Source organism: Strix uralensis, chromosome 14 (assembly GCF_047716275.1).
Source record: "Strix uralensis isolate ZFMK-TIS-50842 chromosome 14, bStrUra1, whole genome shotgun sequence".
NCBI lineage: Eukaryota > Metazoa > Chordata > Aves > Strigiformes > Strigidae > Strix > Strix uralensis.
Window position 1 is genome coordinate 23903869 of NC_133985.1, and position 22215 is coordinate 23926083.

At 53.5% G+C, this 22215-nt stretch overlaps 1 protein-coding gene across 3 annotated transcripts in view; it reads right to left on the bottom strand.

Moving 5' to 3' along the window:
- Positions 1 to 22215, bottom strand: part of PPP2R2B (protein phosphatase 2 regulatory subunit Bbeta) — a 101843-nt gene that overhangs the window by 61075 nt on the left and 18553 nt on the right. Inside the window, exon 1 of one of the 3 annotated variants that reach the window (XM_074883603.1) lies at positions 5834 to 6004. The exons of the other annotated variants lie outside the window; for them this stretch is intronic. Within the exon in view, the coding sequence (XP_074739704.1) occupies positions 5834 to 5903 (70 nt within the window). The 5' untranslated portion in view covers positions 5904 to 6004. Of the gene's footprint in view, positions 1 to 5833; positions 6005 to 22215 lie in introns of those variants that run through there. 3 annotated transcript variants of the gene reach the window in all.

Sequence of the window (22215 nt, forward strand, 5' to 3'; positions counted from 1 at the left end):
TGCTGAGGGTGCCTCGATCCCACTGTCCGTGTCCCCAACAAAGATGTTGAACAGCACCGATGCCAACTCCGACCCCTGAGGACGTCACTCGTCACTGCTCCTTCTCCAAGATGACCCCATGTGCCCAACAAGCCCTCTGGGCAGACACCAGCAGTCTATAGAGACTGGACATCACGGCGGAGCCAGCTGAGGAGCAAACACAGCCAAGGGGAGGCACGAAAGGGAGGCAGGTACAGAGTGGACGGGATGAGAGGGGCAAGGGGAAAGCTGCTGTGTTACCCCCAGGGCCTCCACCACCACTTCACCCAGTCCCACGACCCCATTTGGAAAGGTGATGCTGGGGCTGTCCTGTGCCGGCAGCCCGAGGCTCACCATGCGAGCACCCCCAGCGCCCCGGGCTCGAGGGGAAGACTGGGGATGGGCTTCGACCTGACGCAGCTGGTCCCCAGAGCAGAGAGGCCCCTACAGCAGCAGGGGCTGGGCTGGGTTTTAGGGCCAGACCATTCCATGTTGCTGTCGGTGCCTGCTGGTAACCACCCGGCTTTCCCCAGCGCTGCAGAGGGAGCAGCTCCTGACCTGGAACTCGCATGGAGACGGGGAGGGGGAGACACCAAGCCCCGTCTCCTGCAGACGGGTGCGAGCCCCGCAGGTGCCATCACCGGTGACCGGGCACTCTCAGGGCCCATCTGCGGTAGGTCGGAGTTGCATCATTACCTGCTCCCAGTCCTCTCGGTAATCCTAGATTACAGAGTCCCCTGGCACATCTATTCTCTCATTAATCCGTGGATTAAAGTATCCCCAAGTCGGCTTTGACGCAGTGCACTACAAACAGCTGAGTTACCCGCTCTCCTCGCAGTGATCCCCAGATTAGACAGAAGGAGACGTGTCTGTGGGTCCTTCCAACCCAGCTGGAGCACAGGCTCAGGGAGAGGAAGGGAGGTCTAAACATAGTCCATGTATATAAATAAAAGGCATAAAGGATGGGATTGTGTTTCGTAATCAAAGTACTTATGTGATAAAACAACAACTTCAAGGAGGTTCCCGGATTAATTAAATCCCAATCCATATGATCCCCAAACAGCAACTCACATCATTCGCAACAACAAAAATATACAACAGCTCTCGCCCTGAGCCCAGCGCTGGGGGAAAACACCTCCCTTTGTGCTTTTCTGGGGACTACACATAGGTTTTTTTAAAAAGTCACTGTAGCTGCCACAGCAAGCTCTTGGCAAACTGACCTGGAAAGTGAAAAATCTTACCTGGAAGGGCTGTGGGGCCGCATGGCCCAGCCCCAACCCCCACGGCCTGGGCAGGCAGAGGGAGGGAGGGATGGAAAACCCCCGGGAAACAGACACACACCCCAACACCCAAGTAAACTGGTGACCAACTGGTCAGGTTTGAATCACACGGTTTGCTTCTCTCCCCAGAACAGAAGAGTCTGAACTTGTCCTTTGCCATATGTGGAGGCTGCTTACACATCTGACGGCTCCGGGGTACCCGAAGGCCCTGTCATGGTGCTGGTGGGGGGCTTGTGTGGCCACGTGCCCAGTGTTGGGGTGGGGGGGGGGGGGTGGGGGGACAGGGGACCACCATCAGGGCTCCTTCCCACAGCACAATGGCGGGGTGGGAATGACTGAGAGAGGCATGGGGGTTACAGCTGGGAGTAACAAGATTAAACTAGGAAAAGGAGATAAAGGCTTAATGATAGATTTCTCAATGGGAAATCTATTCAGTTTGGGAAACACTCCTCGAGGAGATTGAAGACTCGCGGGGAGACCAGCCACCACCCTGGGAAAAGGGGTGTGGGAAGCAAATGAGCAGCGGCCGGGGAGTGAGTTCAGGGCATCGTGGTCTTCCCACCCAGGGACACAGCGCATCCCCGGAGCCACACGGCCCAGCAGGGCCGGCCCCACGCCCGCAGGGGACGCGCTCCCGTGGCAGAGCCATCAGGAGACAGGGATGTCCCTCTACAAAGGCCAGCATGGCCCTGGGACACAGCTGGCCCCACAGCAGGCCCACGTCATGGCTGTGGGGCGAGGCTCCTCCTCCACCAGCACAACCACCTGGCCACAGGCCACCTCCCCCATGCAGCCCCAGGGGAGGCCACCAAACCATGGGTGCCACAGCGGGCCTGGGGGCACTGCACTATCTGTACAGCCCAAGCGCACCCCCCGGAAGGCACAACTCCCCCAGAGGCTCCTCCTGGTGCCTGCCACAGGGCAGACATGTTTAAGTCATGTTTAAGACATGTTTAAACATGGTCCGCAGTGCCTGTGGCACAGGGCACCCTCACGCCCCGTGAGATCCTCCTGCCTGTTGTACCAAACCGTCAGGAAGGGACATGTCTCCACGAAAAGGGTCATCCAGCCATGGCTACTGCAGGGCCAAACCCTGTGGGGTCTGTGCGTGGAGCCCAGGACATCCTGCAGCATCAGAAGGGGGTCAGGACAGAGCTGGAGAGGAGAACCCCGTCCCCACGCTGGCGCTGCCACTGTACCCACCCGCCCCAGAAGGGACCCGCCTCCCCTGGGCTAACACGGCACTCAGCATTCCTCCCCCATCGAAGACCCGGCCCTCCCCCATCGAAGACCCGGCCCTGCAACAGGACGGGTGTCTACGGGCATGGAACGCCCTGGTTCCATCATTAGGCTGAGCCATGATGGCCACGGTTCCCATCCCACCCAAACCCACCAAGCATGTGGGCTCGGTCACCACCAGCACTCTCACCAGGGGCGTTCACGCTGCTCCTCCTTTGCTGGGATGCGTTTGCCCACCTATAACCCAGCAAGAGGACTCAGAGACTTGCCAGGTGGACAAGCAATACTACACAAAAACGTGACACCCACAGCTTGAAGACTTCAGAGATGGGCGTTTTGGGTCAAGGTACTGGAAATGGGCCAGCTTTGGGGGGGTGTGAAGGGCCCTCCAATATCTCTAGCAGGCACGTCTAGAAGTGGAAGCTACTCAAACGGTTTGTTTGCATTCAAATAGTCTCGATTTGTCCTGCTTTTGGCCGGGCGCTCAGCAGAATTGCGGATGAAGATGGATTTCTGCAGCAGAACAAACCAAGCATATTTTCTGGGCATTTTTGACATGAGCCCTGCTGTTCCAGGGCAGGGCTGTGAGGCCTGAGCCAGCGAACAGCTTCACTGGCATCACCCTGGAACCAGCTCTCCTCGCTCCCTGCACTGGGCAAATTCTGCGACCCCAGCCCTGCTGCATCTCAGCAACTTAATATTCCCTGGCAACTAAAGTCGAATTAGCACAATGGCTGCACTTCCTTCATTAGCAGTACTTCTGAGCACCACACAAGAACAAGGCATTCAAGTGTGTGCTTTTGAAATACCATCCTCACCCCACATTTGCATAAAAATACCAGACCTATTTAAGCGACAACACTTCACTAAACCAAATTACATAACCCCACTTGTTCCCTCAGTTGACACACCAGAGACACCTTCATTTCCAAAGCAAGTCTGCACCTTCTGAACAGGATTTGGAAGGATTTTATTCTTTTTTAAACAGAAAGCAGGTTACCAACCACATCGTCTTAGCCATATGCTGCTTTCACATATAGAAAAAACCAAACTGAATTATCTTCCCAAATTTTTTTCCACACTAGCAAGCTCTACCATTTCAAAGGGTATTCAGCACTTCCCCTGGCAGAACCGCCGCACGGAGCATCGGGAGTCCTGAGCAGCGCGAGGTGCAGAGAACCCCCAGCTGACACGCAGCCACTAAACGCTCCTGCAGCTCCTCCAGCCCCGCCACGGTACTGGGGATCACCCTGGCGTAGTCGGCTGCCCACCCCACACGCTCTGGCTGCCTCATTTCTAGAGGTTTGCTCCAGTCTTCTGGTACGACACACACAGCTCTTCTGAAAAGGGCAGCACACAGCTTGGGGCAGTTCTCCACGGATTACTACACCGACCAGGTCTTATCCCTGAAACCCCGACTTGGAGAATGCCTAGATCTCCTGGTGTCACGGGCTGAAGTCACTGCAGGCTCATCTCAGCACTCCATCCTTCCGACCAGGAAAACCAAGTTCTCAGCAGGTCACAACAGGGCAGCTCATCCCATTTTTTATTTGCCGGCTGCTGCAGTTGCCTTTTATAATGCAGCAATGGCACATTCACCCTTCCACGGACCGCAGCACAAGGCGGTGCGAGCCAGACGCGGAGCACAGGAGCTCAGCCCCATCCCGGCTGCACCACTCCACGGGAAGCACCAGCTCAGGCCATCCTCCCCCCCCCCACCCCGCAGAAACGTCCCAGCACCCCGGGCTGGCAAACTGGCTGCAAGGAGCCTAGCATGGTCCCCACGTGCCACCGGGCCCCACCAGGGAAAGTGGCAGGGCCAGGGATGCCAGGGTGCCACCCCCTGCCTGCGGGGCTGACAACGCCGAGCACTAGCCTTCCAGCTACACACAAGCCACATGAACTTGCAAACGCCCGCTCTCTGCAGCTCGCCAGGTGTCCAAGGCTCTGCATTACTGTATTACGTCAAAGATTTCCCTGCTAGATAACCCCTCCTTTAGCTATGTGCTGGAATCGTAAAATCCCCAAAGTTTGGTCCTATGGTGGCTTCCTCTAGAGCCTTAGGAGAGCGAAACAGTCAGGGGAAGCCTCCCGGGCTACTAATTAAGCTGTTAATAAGCCTGTTCAGACTCTCTGGTGTGGAGCCTGTTCTCTGAAGTTTCATGGAAGGGGTCAGTGCTGCCGGGAGGGATGGGGGAGTGGGCTCTGCTTCACTGCAGCTGCGTTTCCCCTGGAAGCGAGGGACCAGACGGGGGTTGTGGCGGGGCTGAGGCGAAGTCAACAAGCACTTCGGCTGCCAGGGAGGACGGAGGCAGCGTGGCCGGGTCCCCGTCCCTCCATCCCCACCTCTGCCGGTGCAGCTCTTTGTGGCAGGCTGCCGCGTCATGTGCGGGCTGCAGCTCACTTCGCGATGCCTGAGCTGAACATGGCCACAGCGTCTCCTCCGCTCCCCGAGCCATGACGGGGAACCGTGGTCGAACGCGCCCGCGAGCTCAGCCGGGGCTACGGCATCAGCCCTCTCTAACAGTTTTGGCCTCCCCTCGCGTCTGCAACACACCGGTCAGAACACGTATTTCTCCCTGCAGAGGCTTGTAGGAAAAATAGCCCAGAGACAACTATTTAATTTCTGTGACAAGACCCGCACCAGTATTTGCCGTATCTCCTGACCGCACGAACGCAGCCACAGCCCCAGATCCCTGCGGCGGCCCCGCTGCAGCCCGGAGCCGGTGAAGCCTCTTGTGAAGCCGCGGCCGCCCGCACGCCCCAGCCCCGGCGAGCCCAGCCGGCACCAGCAGAGCCCCGGCTCGGGCGGGTGCGGGGCTGCGAGGGGGCCCGGGCTCCCCCCGCTCCCCCCGGCCGGTCCCGGCAGCGGAGGAGCCCAGCGGCGAGCGGGGAGGTGGGGGGGGGGGGGGGGCTCGGCCCCGGCACGGGGGTGGGGGGGCGGGGGGGCTCGGCCCGGCCCGCTTCGGCTGCCCAGGGCGGGTGGCGCGGGGCTGCGGGAGCCCCGGGGCGGGGGCCCTCGGCTCGGCCGCGGCTCCGGCGGGCGGGGGGGGCCGGACCCCGCCAGCCCGGATCGGGGGGAGGGCGGGGGGAATCCAGCCGGTGCTGAGTCACCGGAGCGGGTCCAGCCGCACGGCGCAGCACCCGCGGACCCCCCGGCACCCGCCGCCGCGGGGCGGGGGGCGGCCCGGCCCGGCCCGGGGGAAGATGCGGAGCGATGCGGGCGGATGCCGGGGGCCGGTCCCCACCTGCTGCGGGCGGGCAGGGGCCGCCGCCGCCCCGCGGCACTCGCTCACCTTCCGTGGCATAGCTGTGGTCTCGCAGGAAACTGCTGCTGATCTTGCGGGTCTCAACGTCCTCCTCCATTGACGGCGGGCTGGCGGGCGCGGGGCGTCAGCAGCCGCAGCCGCGGATCCATCATCCCCCCCCGCGCCCTGCTCCGCGGCGGCCGGCCGCGAAATGCGGCGGCGGTGGGGGGGGGGGGGCGCAGGGGCGGCGGAGACCGCTGGCTCCTCCCATACGGCTCGGCACGGCTCGGCTCGGCTCGGCGCCGAGCTCCGCCCGCCCCGTCGGGCACGGCCCTGCCCCTGCTCCTACCGGGGGATGCTCCTGCCCGGGGACACCCCTGTCTCCGGGGGACGCCCCCGCCCCCGGGAAGCTCCTGCCTGAAGGAGAGCTGCTCCCTGACCCGCCTGCCCCAAAGACAAGAACCAAGCCGGGGTCTGACCCACTGCTGCGCCCCACAGCACAGCCCTGCGCTGCGGTCCGGACCCGCCTCAGCTGCACCCTCGGCAGTGGCACAGCCCTCGTCCTGTCCAGGACCGTCGTGGGTGCTGGGCGCTGGCTGGGCGCAGCAGCTCGATATCATCTCCTAGCTGTAGTATCATAATTAAAATCTCGTTGGGAAGATGCAAGGTTTTACAGCCTACGTTATTCTGCTGAGACTGCGCTGCCTCCCCGGGAGCTGCCTGTTTCGGGGGAAGCGCGGAGGCAGCGTCTCTGAGCGAGACGGCCCAAGAAGCCCAGTACGTCCAGTACACACGTCTCGCGGACAGGGCACTCCGCAGCTCCGCAGCTCCACCTCACGCCTTGCGGAGGAGCGTGTGGTTCCTCTCAGGCGAGAGGCAAGAGAGAGGGAAAGCTCCTTCTGCCCCCGCGTCGTGAGCTCCTCAGGAAAGGCGAATTCCCCGGCTCCCGCCTGCCTGCCCCCCCCGACGCTTTCTGACACGCTGTCACGCGGAGGTTGATGCAAGGTGGTGTAAAACGGCACCTCGGAGGACTCTGGCACTTACTCGTACGTGTGTGTAACTTCAAGGATTTGTCAGTCAGCCCCATCACATCACGGGCCATTCATTAATACGTGGATTACTGATGTGACAAGCCAGAAGCACTCATCAGACAGGCATGAGCCTGGAGTCTCCATGCCCAAAGCCTTCACCAAATTATTCTGGGACGCGAGTTCCTCGCTCCAGTCACCGGGCACTGTTAAGCGAAGACACTGTGTCTGTGGCTGATGCTGCCCTTGGCTGCAGTGGGCCAGACCCATGGGTTAGTCTGAATTCACTCACTGCGACAAGGCACAGGACCTGGCTGCGGTTTCACGGCAAAGTGCAGAGATGTATTCCCCAAAGCTCTCCCGCGGGCCAGAACGGGTCACAGCACTAACATTGGGCTTTAAAAATCACTTTTGTGTTGCTAGTGACTCCGTGTACACACGACAGAGCAGGGGCCCGGACCCAAACACGGCACGGCAGGTCTCGGAACTGCCGCTGGCTCTGGGCATGTCACTGACAGCTCCGTGCTTGGGGCCTCCTGTCTCCAAAGGGGGAGAAGGGTTCAGACCCCGCAGGGAAGGAGGGGAGGAAAAGAAAGGTTAAAACTAACCCACTACACCCGGGAATGCGATTACCTCTGCCTACAATGTGCCTTTGCCTGCAGGTGTGCACTCGTGTACGCCGTGTAAAACACAGGAGCAATCCAGCTTAAACAATCCCAACTCCAGAAACAAAAAATAAAGAGATTTTTAATAGGCAAATGTTACCGTATCACATCCTCCCTTCAGATCTCAGATGGCGAGCCTCAGCCAAAAGGCAATGCCCAGCTGAATAACAAGCTCCTGCGATGCTTATGAATATCATTTAAGAAACACAAACACAAATCAGCAACCTCCTTCCCTTTCTTTTCAGCAGGCTCCGTCTTTCCAGTGTATTTCCATTTTAACAAGCGCCAAGTCCTTTCTCCTTTATTAACTAGAAAAATTATTCTCCCCATTGTGCGTGAATTATAATTATGTATTCATAAGTCCTGCAAAGTTTTTCAATACACCGCATCATTTAAATACATCCACCAGCCACCTGTTTGTTATGCAATGCGCATAGGAGCTGCATCATGAAATCCATTTATTCTCAGCTTTTTAAAATCCAGGAACGAGCCTTTACAATAACTAAAAGCATTAGCTGTCCTAAGCAGGAATCCATTTGCAGATTAAATTCGCCAAAGGTCAGCTTGTAGCTGTCACTGTTTTCCAAACCCCCAGGTGCCTACCATGTTATATACTCTGACATCTCCTGAAGGGCCAGGACACTTTCCACTCCGCTGATTTTTGCTTCAATTAGAATAGGTTTAAGAGCTCCCGTGTGCAGGCTTCTGTGGGACCTAAGCAGGGTGTTAAGAATAATTGAATCAAACCTCCGATTTTATGCTCAGCACAAAACTTCTTTCACCTCATTTATTTTACCTTCACATCCACGAGCACTAAATCTATTTTCCTAATTACTAGTTTGGGGTAGAACGCTAGCCTCACTTTTTTAACTGTTAAATATAATATTAGATAACAAAATTTCTTTTAAACTTGTAAGCATTGTTTCTATCGATCAGGTGACTGTTAGTGCCGTGCTGCCGCCGAGGCGCTGACTTGCCGGACGATGCCGGGAGGTCAGCCCGTGCGGAGCAGCCCTGGTGACAGCACGGGACAGGGACGCAGGGGACAGGGCTGGCCACGGCGTCCTCGTGGCCGCTCCGCTCTGCCCCGGCCGCAGGGTGTGGGGCAGCACAGCAACCCGAGGCCGCAGGTGGACGCTGGGCCCTGTTCTGCCCCTTCCCGCCATAGGAACGTCCTCCTGCCCCGGGGTGGGACGGGAAATGCTCCCCAGGAGCAGGACCAGCTCCCACCCTGCAGCTTCTTCAGCCACTGTCACCACGTGGAGGAAGAGGCTCGGTGGAGACTGAGCTGCTGAGCAGCTGCCCCGCACGCCTGGGTTTTATGGAAGCGGCCACATCAGAGGGCACGGCCAGACGGGCTGTTCCTCCAACCACCCTCGGTGGGCACCGGAGCTGACACTGCTGCGGAGCATTGCAGGGGGTCCCCAAGGAACCCGGCAGGTGGTGGGAGCAGGGGTGCTGGGGAGAGGCACCGACAGTGCCCAGAGGAGATCGCAACGTGGATAAATATTTAATTGAGTATGTTTCAAAGAGGAATACCATCTTTCTCAACAGTGCACTTTAATGCATATGTAGTGCACTTTAATGCATATGTAAATTACTTAGAATTCATGACATTCGGTGTGCCAGTCCTTACTTATAAACTGATGCGATCCCTTAGACCATTATTGGCTTTTGAAAACACATCCAGCTCCACACGGGTGTTTTCTTACGTGGGAAAGAAGTTTTCTCCCGAGGAGTGCTTGTAGACTTACCAAGCTGAGGACACAACACCATTGGTGGCCACCACTGTCTGCACTAATCAGGTCTGCTTAACCTCAGAGCACGCTTAACTGAAAAATCGGCTCTGCGTGAGACAGGGAACCCAGGCTAGCACGACACCGTGCCGCACCTCGCACCTCGCTTCTGCTCTGGGTGAAGGTCGTGTCATAAATCAGTATCCTGAGAGGGAGAGCCCTGAAAGTCCTTGTACAATTTCTCTCACCGTGTCAGGCTCCCAATGCATTTATAAATGTGCTCCAAGTCCTTCGGCCGGCAGATTCCAGCAGACAGCGCACCTCAAATCTGAGAGCTAATTAAGCACCAAAAATGTGGCACACCACAACAGCTGACTGATTTCACTACACTGTCAGTTTGTTTTTCACGTTTTCAACTATAAGACACGTTAAGAAAGGTGGGGAAGCTGTAACTCATGTCCGGGATGAAGTCTCAGTCACATGAACCTTAATTAGCATGACTTCAGGAAGACCAGTAATTTACTGGATTAAACCAAGATCAAGAAAATTGGGAAGTCAGGTCACATGCAGAGGGCGAGCTGCAGCCCTCTCCTTCACAAATGAGGGAGAACAAGGGTCAGGACCTCGGGGCAGAAAAGGGAAGAATCAGTTCATCGAATGCAAAGTAGGTGAAGACTTCTGCCTCCCAAACGTCGTATGATAAATTGATCTACTTGGCCTTCGCCCCTGCTACGTGCTGTTACTGGTACTGGTACAAGCTGTACATGATTAACAGCACACCAGTAACGAGCACTGCCACACACCCAGCCCAGCTCGGGGAATAGCTGCTCTCCAAGTGCTTTCTCTCCCATCTTCAATGACACTGACCAGCTTCTGTTGCATTTTAGTCGGCCTTTCTTCAGTTTTACTCTTTCCCTACTAAGCATTTTATGCCAGGGTCTGAAAACAGACTCCTTTTGCCTATTCACTGCTTTTGCCCTTTTTTTGAGCAGCCCTATCCAATGCCCATTGCCAGTGCTTCTAGCTTGCTTTCTTCTGAGCCAAATCTTTGCTCTCCCTTCATTCATACCCAGATAGCTACAACCGAGCTAGTGGGACACGTTTTTTCAGTGCAAAACTACACAGATTTTGCACGAGTGTCTGCGTGTGACTGTGCACACACTGCACGTGCGGTACGGAAAGGTCATGTCAGCACAGAGCTCTCGGTGCACCCAGCGGTGCTAGGGGTGTCCACGAATCGAGTGCAACCATCAAATCTCAGCATCTTTGGTCGCAGCAGAACCATTTGGAAGAAGAAACATTTTTTTGCTACTTGATCAAGGTTTCACAATTTGTTCTCTGCTCTTCTGAGGGCAGTGATAACTGATGACCATTGCAATTATCAGGACTAATCATCAGTAGGAACTCTTCCCGCAAGTTCAGACTGCGACATATACATATATATATATATATATATCAGATAAGAAATAGCTTTTCTCAAACGTGTTTTCAGGTATTTCCTTCATATTATCTCATCATGCACTTTGGACGTACTGTTTACTGGTACTTTTACATATATAAGTTATCTTATGGGTTTCAAAGGTGACATGACAAATGAGGGAGAAACAACAATGGACTACACTGAAATTAGAAAGAGAAGAGTTATTTCTGTGTCTCTTAAGCAGTAGACCTGGAATATCGACTGGCTGTTCCTCAGCAAGCTGACTTATTTTTTGCAGTCCATTGCCCTGCTGTTCTGCAGTGGCTTGACTTTGACCAAAACCAGTACGGAGCTAAGGGCCTGGCTCTGAGCTTGCCTGTGCCCGTGAAAGCCTACAGAAATGCTCCCGAAGCCAAGCAGTGCCTGTGGCAATCGGGCGTCCCTCTCCCTGTGGCTGTACCCCAATCGCTGGATCGCTGCCCCAGCGCTACGCAGTGCTGCACAGCGAGGTGACGGGGCAGCCTCTCGCGCAGGAGAGGGCCCAGCACCGCGCCAAGCCCCACGCCGCGCCCGGGAAGCCTCGGGGGACACATCGATGCCTGGCAAAGAGCCGTCCGGGGTTTTGCCTCCCGTGCCGGCGGAGCATCCCCGCCGACAGCCCAGCGCCGCCCTCCCTGCCGCGGGAGCGGGCCCTGCGGCCACAGGTCGATCCCCGCGGCTGCTGGCCGCTCCTCCATGGACACGTGCCTTCTCACCTCCCGGCCCCTCCACAGCGCCTGCAGAGCCCATTTAGAGCTTCACACAGCAGGCTCACTGGAGAAACTGTAGTGTTCTTATTTAAGGCATTGGCACGGGAGCTCGGCTTCAAATGCAGCTTTTCTAAAGCCAAAACATCTTTCTGTTTACCAAATCACTCCTATAATGCACCAGGTACCGTAACTGGGCAACTGCAATGCAAACATGGCGCTTCCAGGAAAGACCTGTTCTGAATTCCTTTACAGACAATCTAGACATAACATACTCATTTTCTCTGTATTATTACTAAATGGTAGCATTGCTAAATACACTGCAGAACACACACGATACCCCAAAAATGGAATGAGGCACAGAATATTTCATGAGGGTCCAAGACTTCAATGTCTTTTAAAGGATACAGTGTGAACTGTTTGTCACATGTGCCTCACATCAGAGATGTAATTAGCTTAAATACTTACACAGTAAATAGGATTTGCCATTTCTGAAGATTAAGGCCACATGTTACAGCATTGGTGCATCGGGACCAGTTGAGCACAGCCTATGCTAAGGAGTAAGTTTTTGCTTGAGAACAGCTCCTCTGAGCAGTGCTGCAAATGAGGTCTGTCAGTGCTGGGGTTCTGGGTTGGGCTTTGGTTTTTAGCTGGATGAACAAACTCCACTGCCCCTGACAGTGGAAAGCCAAAACCTGGCGGGTGTTGGTTGGGTATCCGGGTCTGAAACACCCTCGTGAGACACCAGCGCAGGTCTCCCGGGACTTGCAGCACTATTTACAGAGCACAGGGCCGATGTACTCAGCACCGTGTCACACACAAATACTGGCTCCTTGCCCCAACGCGCTGACAGTCCACTGCAGCCAACCGCGATACAAGGCATAAAGAGGATGCACAGTAACACTGGAACACTGTTCATGAGATAAGCCCTACAGGAAGTCTAAGGCTGAATAACTAAATCTAGCGAGCACAGAATGGAAAAATAAAGGCAGTATTTTGTTTCTTGGATTTCCCCGTTGATTTATTGTCAGTTGGTGAAGAAAATCACCATGTTAATTCCACTATTTCATACAGAGATACAACTCCCGAAATGTTTTATGTTAAGTTAGATCATCGTATAGGAGGGGAACGTGTGAACTTGCCAGTGCATTTGAGTGGAACAGATATTGTAAAATCATAGTGAAGGTTCTCTGCTTATCTTCAGCTGGCTGCGCAGCTCAGCCCTGCACGCCCCCTCCCATCGGCCGCTGGCGGTACCAACGCACACAGGCTCTGGGGACTGGCTGCCCCAGCGCAGACGTGTGTCAACTGGCTTCCTAGAACTGTTTCTCATTCATCGCTCCTGCTTAAAAAAATTCAGTCATCAAGCTGAAGGCAAAAAACAGTTCCACAGAGCAAAGATGACAATCGCACACCACAGTAATAAAAAAACTCAAAAAAACTCCCAAAACCTGGAAAGCTATCAAAAGACCAATAATCTGCAAACTGTTTATCCATCAGCTGAATGATCAGAAAAAGCAACAAAAGGAGAAATTGGGATCAGTCTGAGTGCAGAAAAAAGCTAAGTTTGCCATGTAATGTATTTATACTGATCGCTCAGACATATCCTGGGACAAGATACTATTTGTGAGACTGACTATTTAGCATTTATTTCTGTTACATTAAGTATGTAAAATTTTGTATGGCCCCAAAGGTGGATTTTATTTGAAAGGATGTATGCCAGTATGAGAGACCAACACATCTAGGTCATCTTGAGTCACACATCCTAAACTGCAATTACGCCACTGCCTTCATTTAATGTGAACATGGACTATATCAAAAAGTAATGAAATCATGGTATAAATTGAGCCAGGACTGCCTACATCTTGTAACACGGGCACGGTACATTTTGCAGCATTGCGAACTTGGCGCTGGGTTTATTACTTTATAAAAATCATTCTGCTTGTCCTCAAATGTCATCTAGCAGCAGAAGAGAGGAGAACACCCAGATGCAGCTTGGCCATCCTTGTAAAATGGAAAGCACAAAGGCTAATCAGTCAGACAGGATTAATTCTCCAAAGAAAAGGAAACTGTATGTCTGGCAGAGCAGCAATCTTGACCCGTACCGGGAAGTTTCGCAACCATCAGAAGGATGGATGGGGTCTCAAAACCGGGCTGGTGGATAACGCAGAACTGGGTAAGGCAAAATAAAGCAGCTGATGGCTGCAGTACTGAAAGCCGGACAACCGAGGGGGCCTGTAAGTACTGATCTACTTGCCGACTGTTTCAATATTCATAGGAGTTTCTAAATTTTTAGTGATACTTCACAAAGCAACAACACGCAGGCCTGGCCCCTGATAACTGTGTTTCTTCCACAGCTGCCTTGGCAGAAGGATACAGTCTGTTGGAAGGGCACTGCACTAAGCTGAGTCTGAAATTCAGCCGAGTGCTGGAAAGCCAGCCCAGCCTCATGCACGCTTCGGTTAGTGTAGAATGTATTTTAAGCATGAAACTATTTTGGTATGGGAAAAAATCACACGAAGTCATCACAACATGCTCTGATTCACCCGCTCTTTGGTAGCGTATGGCCACACGTCCCACAGGCGCGGCTGAGCTGCCTCAGGGGACGGCAGCCATGGCACCGAGGGGGCACGGGAGGCTCCTGCCGAGCCTGGGTGAGCCTGGGGACTGGAACGGGAGGGCTCGGAGGCAGGCAGCTGCGCGCCCCGGGGCTGTGCACCAACGGGGAGATACTGCTGTGTGCTCACATCACATCTGCGTTTGCATGTTGTCATTATACGATGATATAATACGTTATATACTGTATCATCCTGTAAAACAAAGCCCTTCAGAACGGAACCTTTCAGCTTAAATTATGCTTGCGTTTGAAGCCCCTAAGCATTAACAGAGCGTCAGGGAATGTTATGCTTTACCCGTTCAACGTTTCTTACATGCACGTGATCCTAAATTCAGTCGGTGATGCTGCTTCTCCATGACTCAGAGCCACAAACAGGGAGTGGCAAACGCCAGCAAACGGAGCGTCTGCGTCTCCAGCCCTGCGGGCCGGCGCTGCCCTCGGCGCAGCCCTTCCCTCCCACATTGTTCCCATTTCATTCACTCCCTGTGAACACCTGAAATTCAGCGTTCAGATTTGACCACTCACCCCTGGGGCTGTGCATCCTCCTCCACAGGACCTCTGGGTGCCTCCAATAAAAACGGCAGCTCGGGGAAACGCGGTGTTGGAACTGGCTGGGTCCCCGTCTCCGGGGTGTGCCCTGGTACCCAGCTGGCCCCCGCCTGGGTGACAGAAGGGGCTGCTCCGTCACAGACCAAAAATACCCCCTGTTTTTGGACTCCCAGCACGAGGTCTCACCGGTGAAAATGAACCTTGCGGTGCCCTGCGCTGCGCTGCCAGCCCCTCGCTATTCCCCAGGACAACAGAGCTCGTCTTCCCATTCTCCTCTTCAGCTGTGGACAGCAAGAGCTCCCAGAAACAACTGTAGCCCAGGCTGGGAGAATTCTTCTCTCCTGTGTGGTACGCACTCTTCATACTCGTTTACACTGATTTCCACTTCTGGAAATCTCCGGAAAGAAAGCTGGGATGTGAGTATCATCCCAGGGGATGTAAATGGGATGGAAGAACACCACGTAGGCAGGATAAATACAGAGAATGGCTTCAGACACAGGCCAGCTCTATGCTTTCCTTACGCTAAGGAGAGACCAACCTCTAACAAAACATAAAACCAGTTTTGCCACTGAAGAATTATTATGAAGTATAGCTTGGGGGAGAAAAAAAAAGACACCATGGGGAGCCTTAAAAGTTTGCACGGCTTCTCAAAATGCTAATGTTGTAAAACTAATATTTGTATGTCACTAATATTTACATATAATCTACCTCATGTCATTTGGAAAAACAAACCTGGAAAAACTGTTAATTAATAAAAGATATCACATCTTATTAACGTTCATACAGTAATTACGAAAACCACAAATCCATCTGTTAAGTAGTCAGCAAACAAGACAAATGACTGTGTTATGTTAAACAGATTATAAAATGCCTGAGGGAAGGCAATCTAATAGCCCCGACCAAACGATGAATCAAGCAGCAGCCCAGACTAGCACATGGGCTACAGGCGAACACAAACACGTGCATGTGCTCACACACGTACCTGCCTTTCCCAAAGCCTTTCCCTGAATTACATACAGTAACAATACAAGCAATGAGGTCAGTGTGACACTATGTATAAAAGTCTGCATTGAAATGTGATGATGTGATCATGAAGATTTTATTGTCCTTTGAAAAAAATTTACTTCCTAAACCAATCAACTATCCCCACCAAGATGAGACTGGAACAATATGCAAAGTAACATTAAATCCAATCACTCCTGTCCACATGGGAATCCAGTTACTTTAATCCAATTTAATAAACAAAACTGATTTCATTCTTGTCATGTTTCTGAATGATTTTAAAGGAAGAAACATTCGCGCATGGAGAGTAATTGATTCATTAGCATGATCATCATTGATCCATCAGTATGTTCTCTGGACATTCAGCACAACACTGAGGCACGAAACACTGAACACCCCATTCTCCACACTAGATCTGCAAAACTGGGTGCCAACTTGTATGTGGTCTTACCACGATTACTCACCCAAACCGAGGACCTGTGCTCATTGAAAAAAGGCATCCAAATAGCATATTTCACATGATTATCCTGAGTTCCCATGCACTGGCACTCACTCCACTCCTCCGGAGCAACACGCACCCGTACTGCTGCAGAAGGGTGTCCCGGGCTAAGGGACAGTGCACCCAGCTCCTCCTCAAACGAACCACAGACATTAATTAGCGCCTGCAGCTCTTGGTCCCCACCAGCTTGTCCCAAGCACTTCCCACGCTTCATCTCTCTTAGCCCTTCCACTCCAACTTGCCAGTCCGACCAGAGAGACAGTCACAGTCCTGCTGACTGCAGAGACTAGTTTAGATCTATCCACACACCGTCACAGGTAACTTCTGCCAGCAGACTGTGGCAAAGAGGTCACAGTGCTCCATTCTCCTGGGATCCAAATTATGGGAACAAAACGTCAAGGGTGTAACAGCAATGGTCCCCTCACTCCTGCCCTCAAATAATCTGTCAGAAAAATATGGCCATGACATTCTATCAGAAACATTCTCCTTGGTCTTCCCAGTCTTACACACGTGGAATTTCATCAGTGTGAATTTTATGGCTTTGAAGTTCAGACAACACGGAGAGTGATGTCAAGCACAGCAAACCTGCAATGCCTTTCCTCTCAAGGACAACTACCCTTGAAAAATTACAAAGCCAGCACAAAAAGGAGAAGATAAAGATCTGAGGGCAGCCCGAGCAGTGGAGGATTGTAAATGGAATAATCTGCAGGGAATGTGTTTGCTGTGCAGTTGTACCCTGAATGTGAGCACACACACAGCACCCCAGAAAAAGACAGAGAGCTGTTTGCCTCCCTGGTGAGAGGAGGACAGGGAAGGCACAAGAACCCCCCAGGGCCACGCAGTGGGTCTGGGTCACCCCCACGCAGGGCCGAGCCTCTCTCCTTGCTCTGCACCAGGCATCCTTAGGTCTGAACCCGCCCGCGCACCAGGAACTGTCACTGCGGTCCTGCAGCTCTCCTGAAAATGAGCCTCTCTCGGCGACCCTTGACCCTCTCCCCCTGCAAGCCACAGGGCCCTGGAGCCCCAGGCTGGAACCCCCCTGGAGCAGCCCCAGGGCCCCCTCCTGGGGACAGAGGCTGCCCCAGCCCTGGGGAGCGATGGCCCTCAGTGGAGCCTCTGCCCACAGGAACACTGCAGACGAGAACCGTGCGGGGAACACGACTGTCTCTGGCTTCCCCAAGCCACAAACACTTCTGCCTCTTGCTCTTGGGCTGCTCCTGTTTGTAATCAGCTGGATTATTTGCTTTCTTCTCCAATTTTTCTGTCGCCTAGGACTTCAGATTAACAGTGCAGATGGAGAAAAGCCTAGGCTGCTCTTAGGTTACCCAGTCAAGTCAGTTAGCTTCTTTCAATGGAAAAACATCTAACTATGGGGCAGTGGGTCAAAAAACGCACCGTGACGGTTTTTCATCACGGGTTAGCATGGTGGGTTTGTTGCCATCTGCTTGTGAGCTGCTTACTCTTTCATTTCAGGAGGAATGTTGAATTTAAAGGCAGAATCAAGGAAAAAAAAAAGAAGCGAAGCCTTCTCATCAGCTCCTGCTTTCGAATGCATTGATTGTGTTGTGAAATTTCCACTTCAGGCGGGTTACTAAGAAACCAGATTAAAGAGAAGTAACACCAGTGTGCCAGCTTGTACTGACAGGACCTGCACACGCGTGTCTGCTTGCTTGCGTGGATGTGCGTGTGCACGGACATCCCACAGCTCTGAGAAGGAGCATCCAATGAAAGGGAAGCGTAAGGTGAGCTCTGCCTGCGACGAACAGGGACACCTCTCCTGGACCAAGGCACTTCTCGACCTGCTCCTTCCTGGCGCCCGGAGAACACGGCTGTGCAGACACGTTCCGCCCTCCCGGGGCTGATGAGCGGGTGACTGCAGGACCCTGCCCAGCCTCACGCCTGGTCTGTGCCACCGCTCCGGCCCCGGGGAGCCGCGCTGCAACGGCTGCTGGGGCAGAACGCGACACAAATGGCCCCAGATTTAGAGCCAGCTCTGCTCTGATCCAGCCCAGACTAAGCCATGAAGTCCCTAGGAATACTCAGTGCAATAAATCCTTCTTCAACAGGTAGTTCAGGTGTTTAAAGCCAGACTCCTGACGCTGCTGGAGCACCAAGGTCCTTGTGATTTCACAGCCTCAGGAGCCGGCAGCTTGTTGGTCTCCCGGCAGGAGGTGAACTCACGTGCAGTTAGAGGTGTTTCCACAGGCAAGAACTGAACATGGCCCCAATGCCAGCAGACGTGGTCCCAGCGCTGATGGCAGCTGTCCCCCCTTGGGCAGGGAGGCACAAAACACGGGCAGGAGCCACCAAGGTACATGCTCACCCCAGGCTCTGCCGGGCCCCGGCACAGCCGCACTGCCTGTGGTGCATCGCTGGTGCTTGGCACCCCCAAACCTCCTTCGGGGCCGATGCATTTCACAGTGCCGCTGTGTGCTGCCGTTAATCAGCCCAAAGTCATTCCAGTTTTCATAGCTCCCAATAAAAACAAACCACAGTTCAAACCTTATGGTATAAACCCTGCTCAGACAGCCACTGGTTTAATAGGATCATGGCATTGACTGGTTTTTACTTCTATACAAAAAGCAAGATGCCTCAGCAGCTACATCACTGCAGCCCAGACCCACAGACTAGGTATCCAGGTAACTGAGGCAGTGGGGTCCCCAAGCAGAAGAAAGAAGAAAATAGACCAATTTCATTAATTGCTGGAAGAATTCAGGAGAGAATTTGCAGCTAGCCAAAAGAAGAAAAGTATTTAAAATCAGGAAACTCCTCAGAAACCCAAGAGTGTCTCTTCCTGCTTAAAGGACAGACAGCCTGACCAAAAGGAATTCCCTCACCCATCACACCGTCTCCTGGAGCACGCGAAGCCCAGCACCACTTCGCTCCCCCGCCAGGCCCTCCCTGCGCTTCTCTTCGACAGCCGACCCTTCATCCTCGTGCAGGCAGGGATCGCACCAGTGCGCTGGCAGAGGGCCCTGCAACAGAGGTTTCCTTCCCCAAGATGAACAGTTCATGCCCAGCACAGCGGGAGAGAAGATGTTATTTTCGTGTTGTGGCTCCTTCACAGCCACTCCTGGGAGGTGGGTTTTGTGGGTTTTCATCCAGTTTCTAATGGGGAGACACTCACGGCACAGAAAATGTCTGCTGTGATATCTGCACTGGACAGCCACGGCCTAAGCCCTACCTAGCGTGCTCCTTTTCCAGGCTCCTGAAGGCCTCCTCCAGCCGTGCTCCAAGCCACCTGCGTAATTTGACGATCACACTAACCCCTGCCAACGCCATCCAGCACGTCCTTGGTTTCCTCCCCAAACCACAGGCTGCAGCTGCACGTCACTCTGTTTGAGGGGTGGGAGCTGCCGCTGGCACGCGCCGTGGGAACAGCTCGATGGGTGCAGGGTGGCAGCGCCCAGAGCGGGGCACGGGGCGCAGCCGTGACCTCCTCTGTGCCACCACGGACATGGAGCTGCGGCCCCAAACCAGCGGGAAGCCACAACCAGCATCACATGCTGCCGAACAATCGCAGTGATGCTGAACTACTGCCCTACCCTTCTCTTGACTGCTCCTGTGGCTTTCTCACCATTCCCACCAATTTCTAGGGAAAAGCAGAGGCAATCAGATGTATCCATTACTAGATGTTTTTAAATAAATGATCCCAACAGCCAAGCATGTTCCTCTGTGAAAAACTGGGATAAAAGCAGCACAGCTTTATGCTGACTCCTGCCTCTCCGTATGCAGCACTTCCCGGGATCGCAGCTGCCAGAAAGCATCTCCCCCCCGTGCCCAGGAGAGAGCAAGGAGAGATGTCTGGCTAATCGTCAGGCACCAGGCTCCCCAAGGGACTGATGACTCCACAGCAAGGGCGTCTTCAGCCGCCTCCCCCTCTCCTCCTGCTCATGTGTACGCTGCCACAACAGCAGCAAGCATGAGTGGCAGATGGTGGGGGATGCAGGGCACACCAGCTCCGGCACAGCAGAGGGCACGACCTGGCAGGTTGGCCTGGGCAGGTCTTGGGGATCGTGTTTTCCCGATGCCAGATCCTGTTGAGGGAACACCCTTCCCAGGAGCTCCACTTGAGGCCTCACTGCCCCAGAAGCAGCTTACCAGCGCTGGGAGACACATGTATGAAAGGGCGCAAGATCACATGAAGGTGAACACACGTACACAGACACAGACTCATCTCTTTCGCTTGCACATGCAGCCATGGATGTTTCCAGGCATCTGTGCTTCACAGAAATACCTAAAAATGCAGGTCCTGAGCCCCTGCCAGCCTGCCCTTCCAGCTGTGGATGGCAATCCAGTGTGCTGTGTCCTAGGGCAGAAGGTGCCTTAAAAGACAGAATAAGGAGCTTTTGAGCCCAGTAAAGGGTCTAACCCAGGTACAAATCAAAGGAGTAAACTTGTGTTCTCTGCTTAGTGAGAGCAGAGATTAAGAACCGATAAACCCTTTGCTTATGTTTTAGACAGCTGGGATTTTATAATAATGCATTATTATGAAAATAAATACTCCATTCCAGACAAAGACAACAAAAGGAAATGGGCTGATAGAGCAGCTCAGCATGTAGGTGCAAAGCACACCCACATCAGAGGCATCGAGTGCTGAACTCAGCCCCACCTGCAGTCCCTTTTCTGTTCTCCCCTTGAGTTCCTTAAATAATGCATAGCTCCTTAGCAAAGATGTTGTGCAGGTTCGTTAGTTCACGTTTAAAAGGCCTTTTTGAAGCTGTTTAGTGCTAAGTGCCATCATTATACAGGTGGGCAGAGCAGCTGGAACAGGCACAAGGGAAAGATTTGTGGCGGCTATCAGCTACAAAGCAGCGAGGGAAGCAGGCACCGGTACGCAGGGACCATCCCGAGGGAAGACGCAGGGAAGGAAGAGGAGCCAAGCACCCTCTGCTCCCTGCACAGCCAGCGGGGTCGAGGGATTCACCAGGGACAATTGTGACTCTGCACTCACACGGACCCAGGCTGTAGGGACCAGAGCAGCAGTGACCTGAGGGTGTCAGCGGTTACTCCCACTGTGAGAAGGTTGAATCAGGAGGCGGCCCAGGAGGCCCATCTCAGGTCCCTCCATCTCTGACCAGCACGGCATCCCCCTGCTCACGGCCAGACGCGCTCTCACCCTCTCCTTTAACCCCGCTAGGTCCATGATGGGGACCAGCTGCTCCCCGGCCAGGTGCTGAGCACACCTCTGCTCACACACAGACCCTGCTCGGCAGAGCCCGGGCTCCAGCACCTGGCACTGTCGCAGGACACAGAGCCCCCTCCCCGGGACAAGACCACCCTGCTCCAAAGGGCACAAAGAGGATCTCCACGTTCCCACAGAGCTGGTACCTCCAAGACCCCCCGCCCTCAGCCAGATCTGGTGGAGCAGGAGCAAGTGCCAGGAGTAACAGAGGAGAGCGGGTCTGATGGCCACAGACACACGCGCCAGGCGTGGTTTTACAAGCCCCATTTCCAGAGGAAACTGAGCCAAAAAGCCACACTGCTGTGCCACGCTGCACAGAAAGGAAAAAAAGCAGCCAGCAGCATGGGAAACGAATCTGTGCAGGGACAAAAAACTGATGATGAAGTACACAAGAGTTTGTAAGAACTCACTAATGTAAGTGATTAATTATATTGCTGAACACGCGTTGCCCAGACAAGAGGTGGCCTACAACTGCAGCCAGCTGACCGCTCTCAAATTATATGCTGGAAAAGGAGAAAGAAAAAAAAGAGTGCTGAGCTGTATACTGGAAAATGTATTACTAAATGCCATGAACTTGCATTTGAAAGGAACTGCTGATTGTGAATAAATCCACCACATGGCTTTACAAAGCTGATAGTGCATTTATTTCCCAAATATAGCAGGATCAGCCTATGACAGGCTGGTTTTCTTTTATAATCCGTATCAGAAATTGTTTAGAGTATAGTATCAAACACAATTTGTTGGGTTGCTATAAAATAGTCTCTGGTGTGATACAAGGCTCTCACGGTAAGAACAGGGTCTTGTGTACAGCAATTACACCTGCACAGCTTCACCACAGTCTCAAAACGTTTAAGGAATTTCTGAAGCTTTTTTGGTGACTTTGCTTTAGCAAAGCTGCCTGCAGAGAAGAGAAAGATTAAACCTCAGACTATTGTTTTTGTGAACGTTTTTGCTGAGTCAACACAGGTGGACCTGTGGCCCTT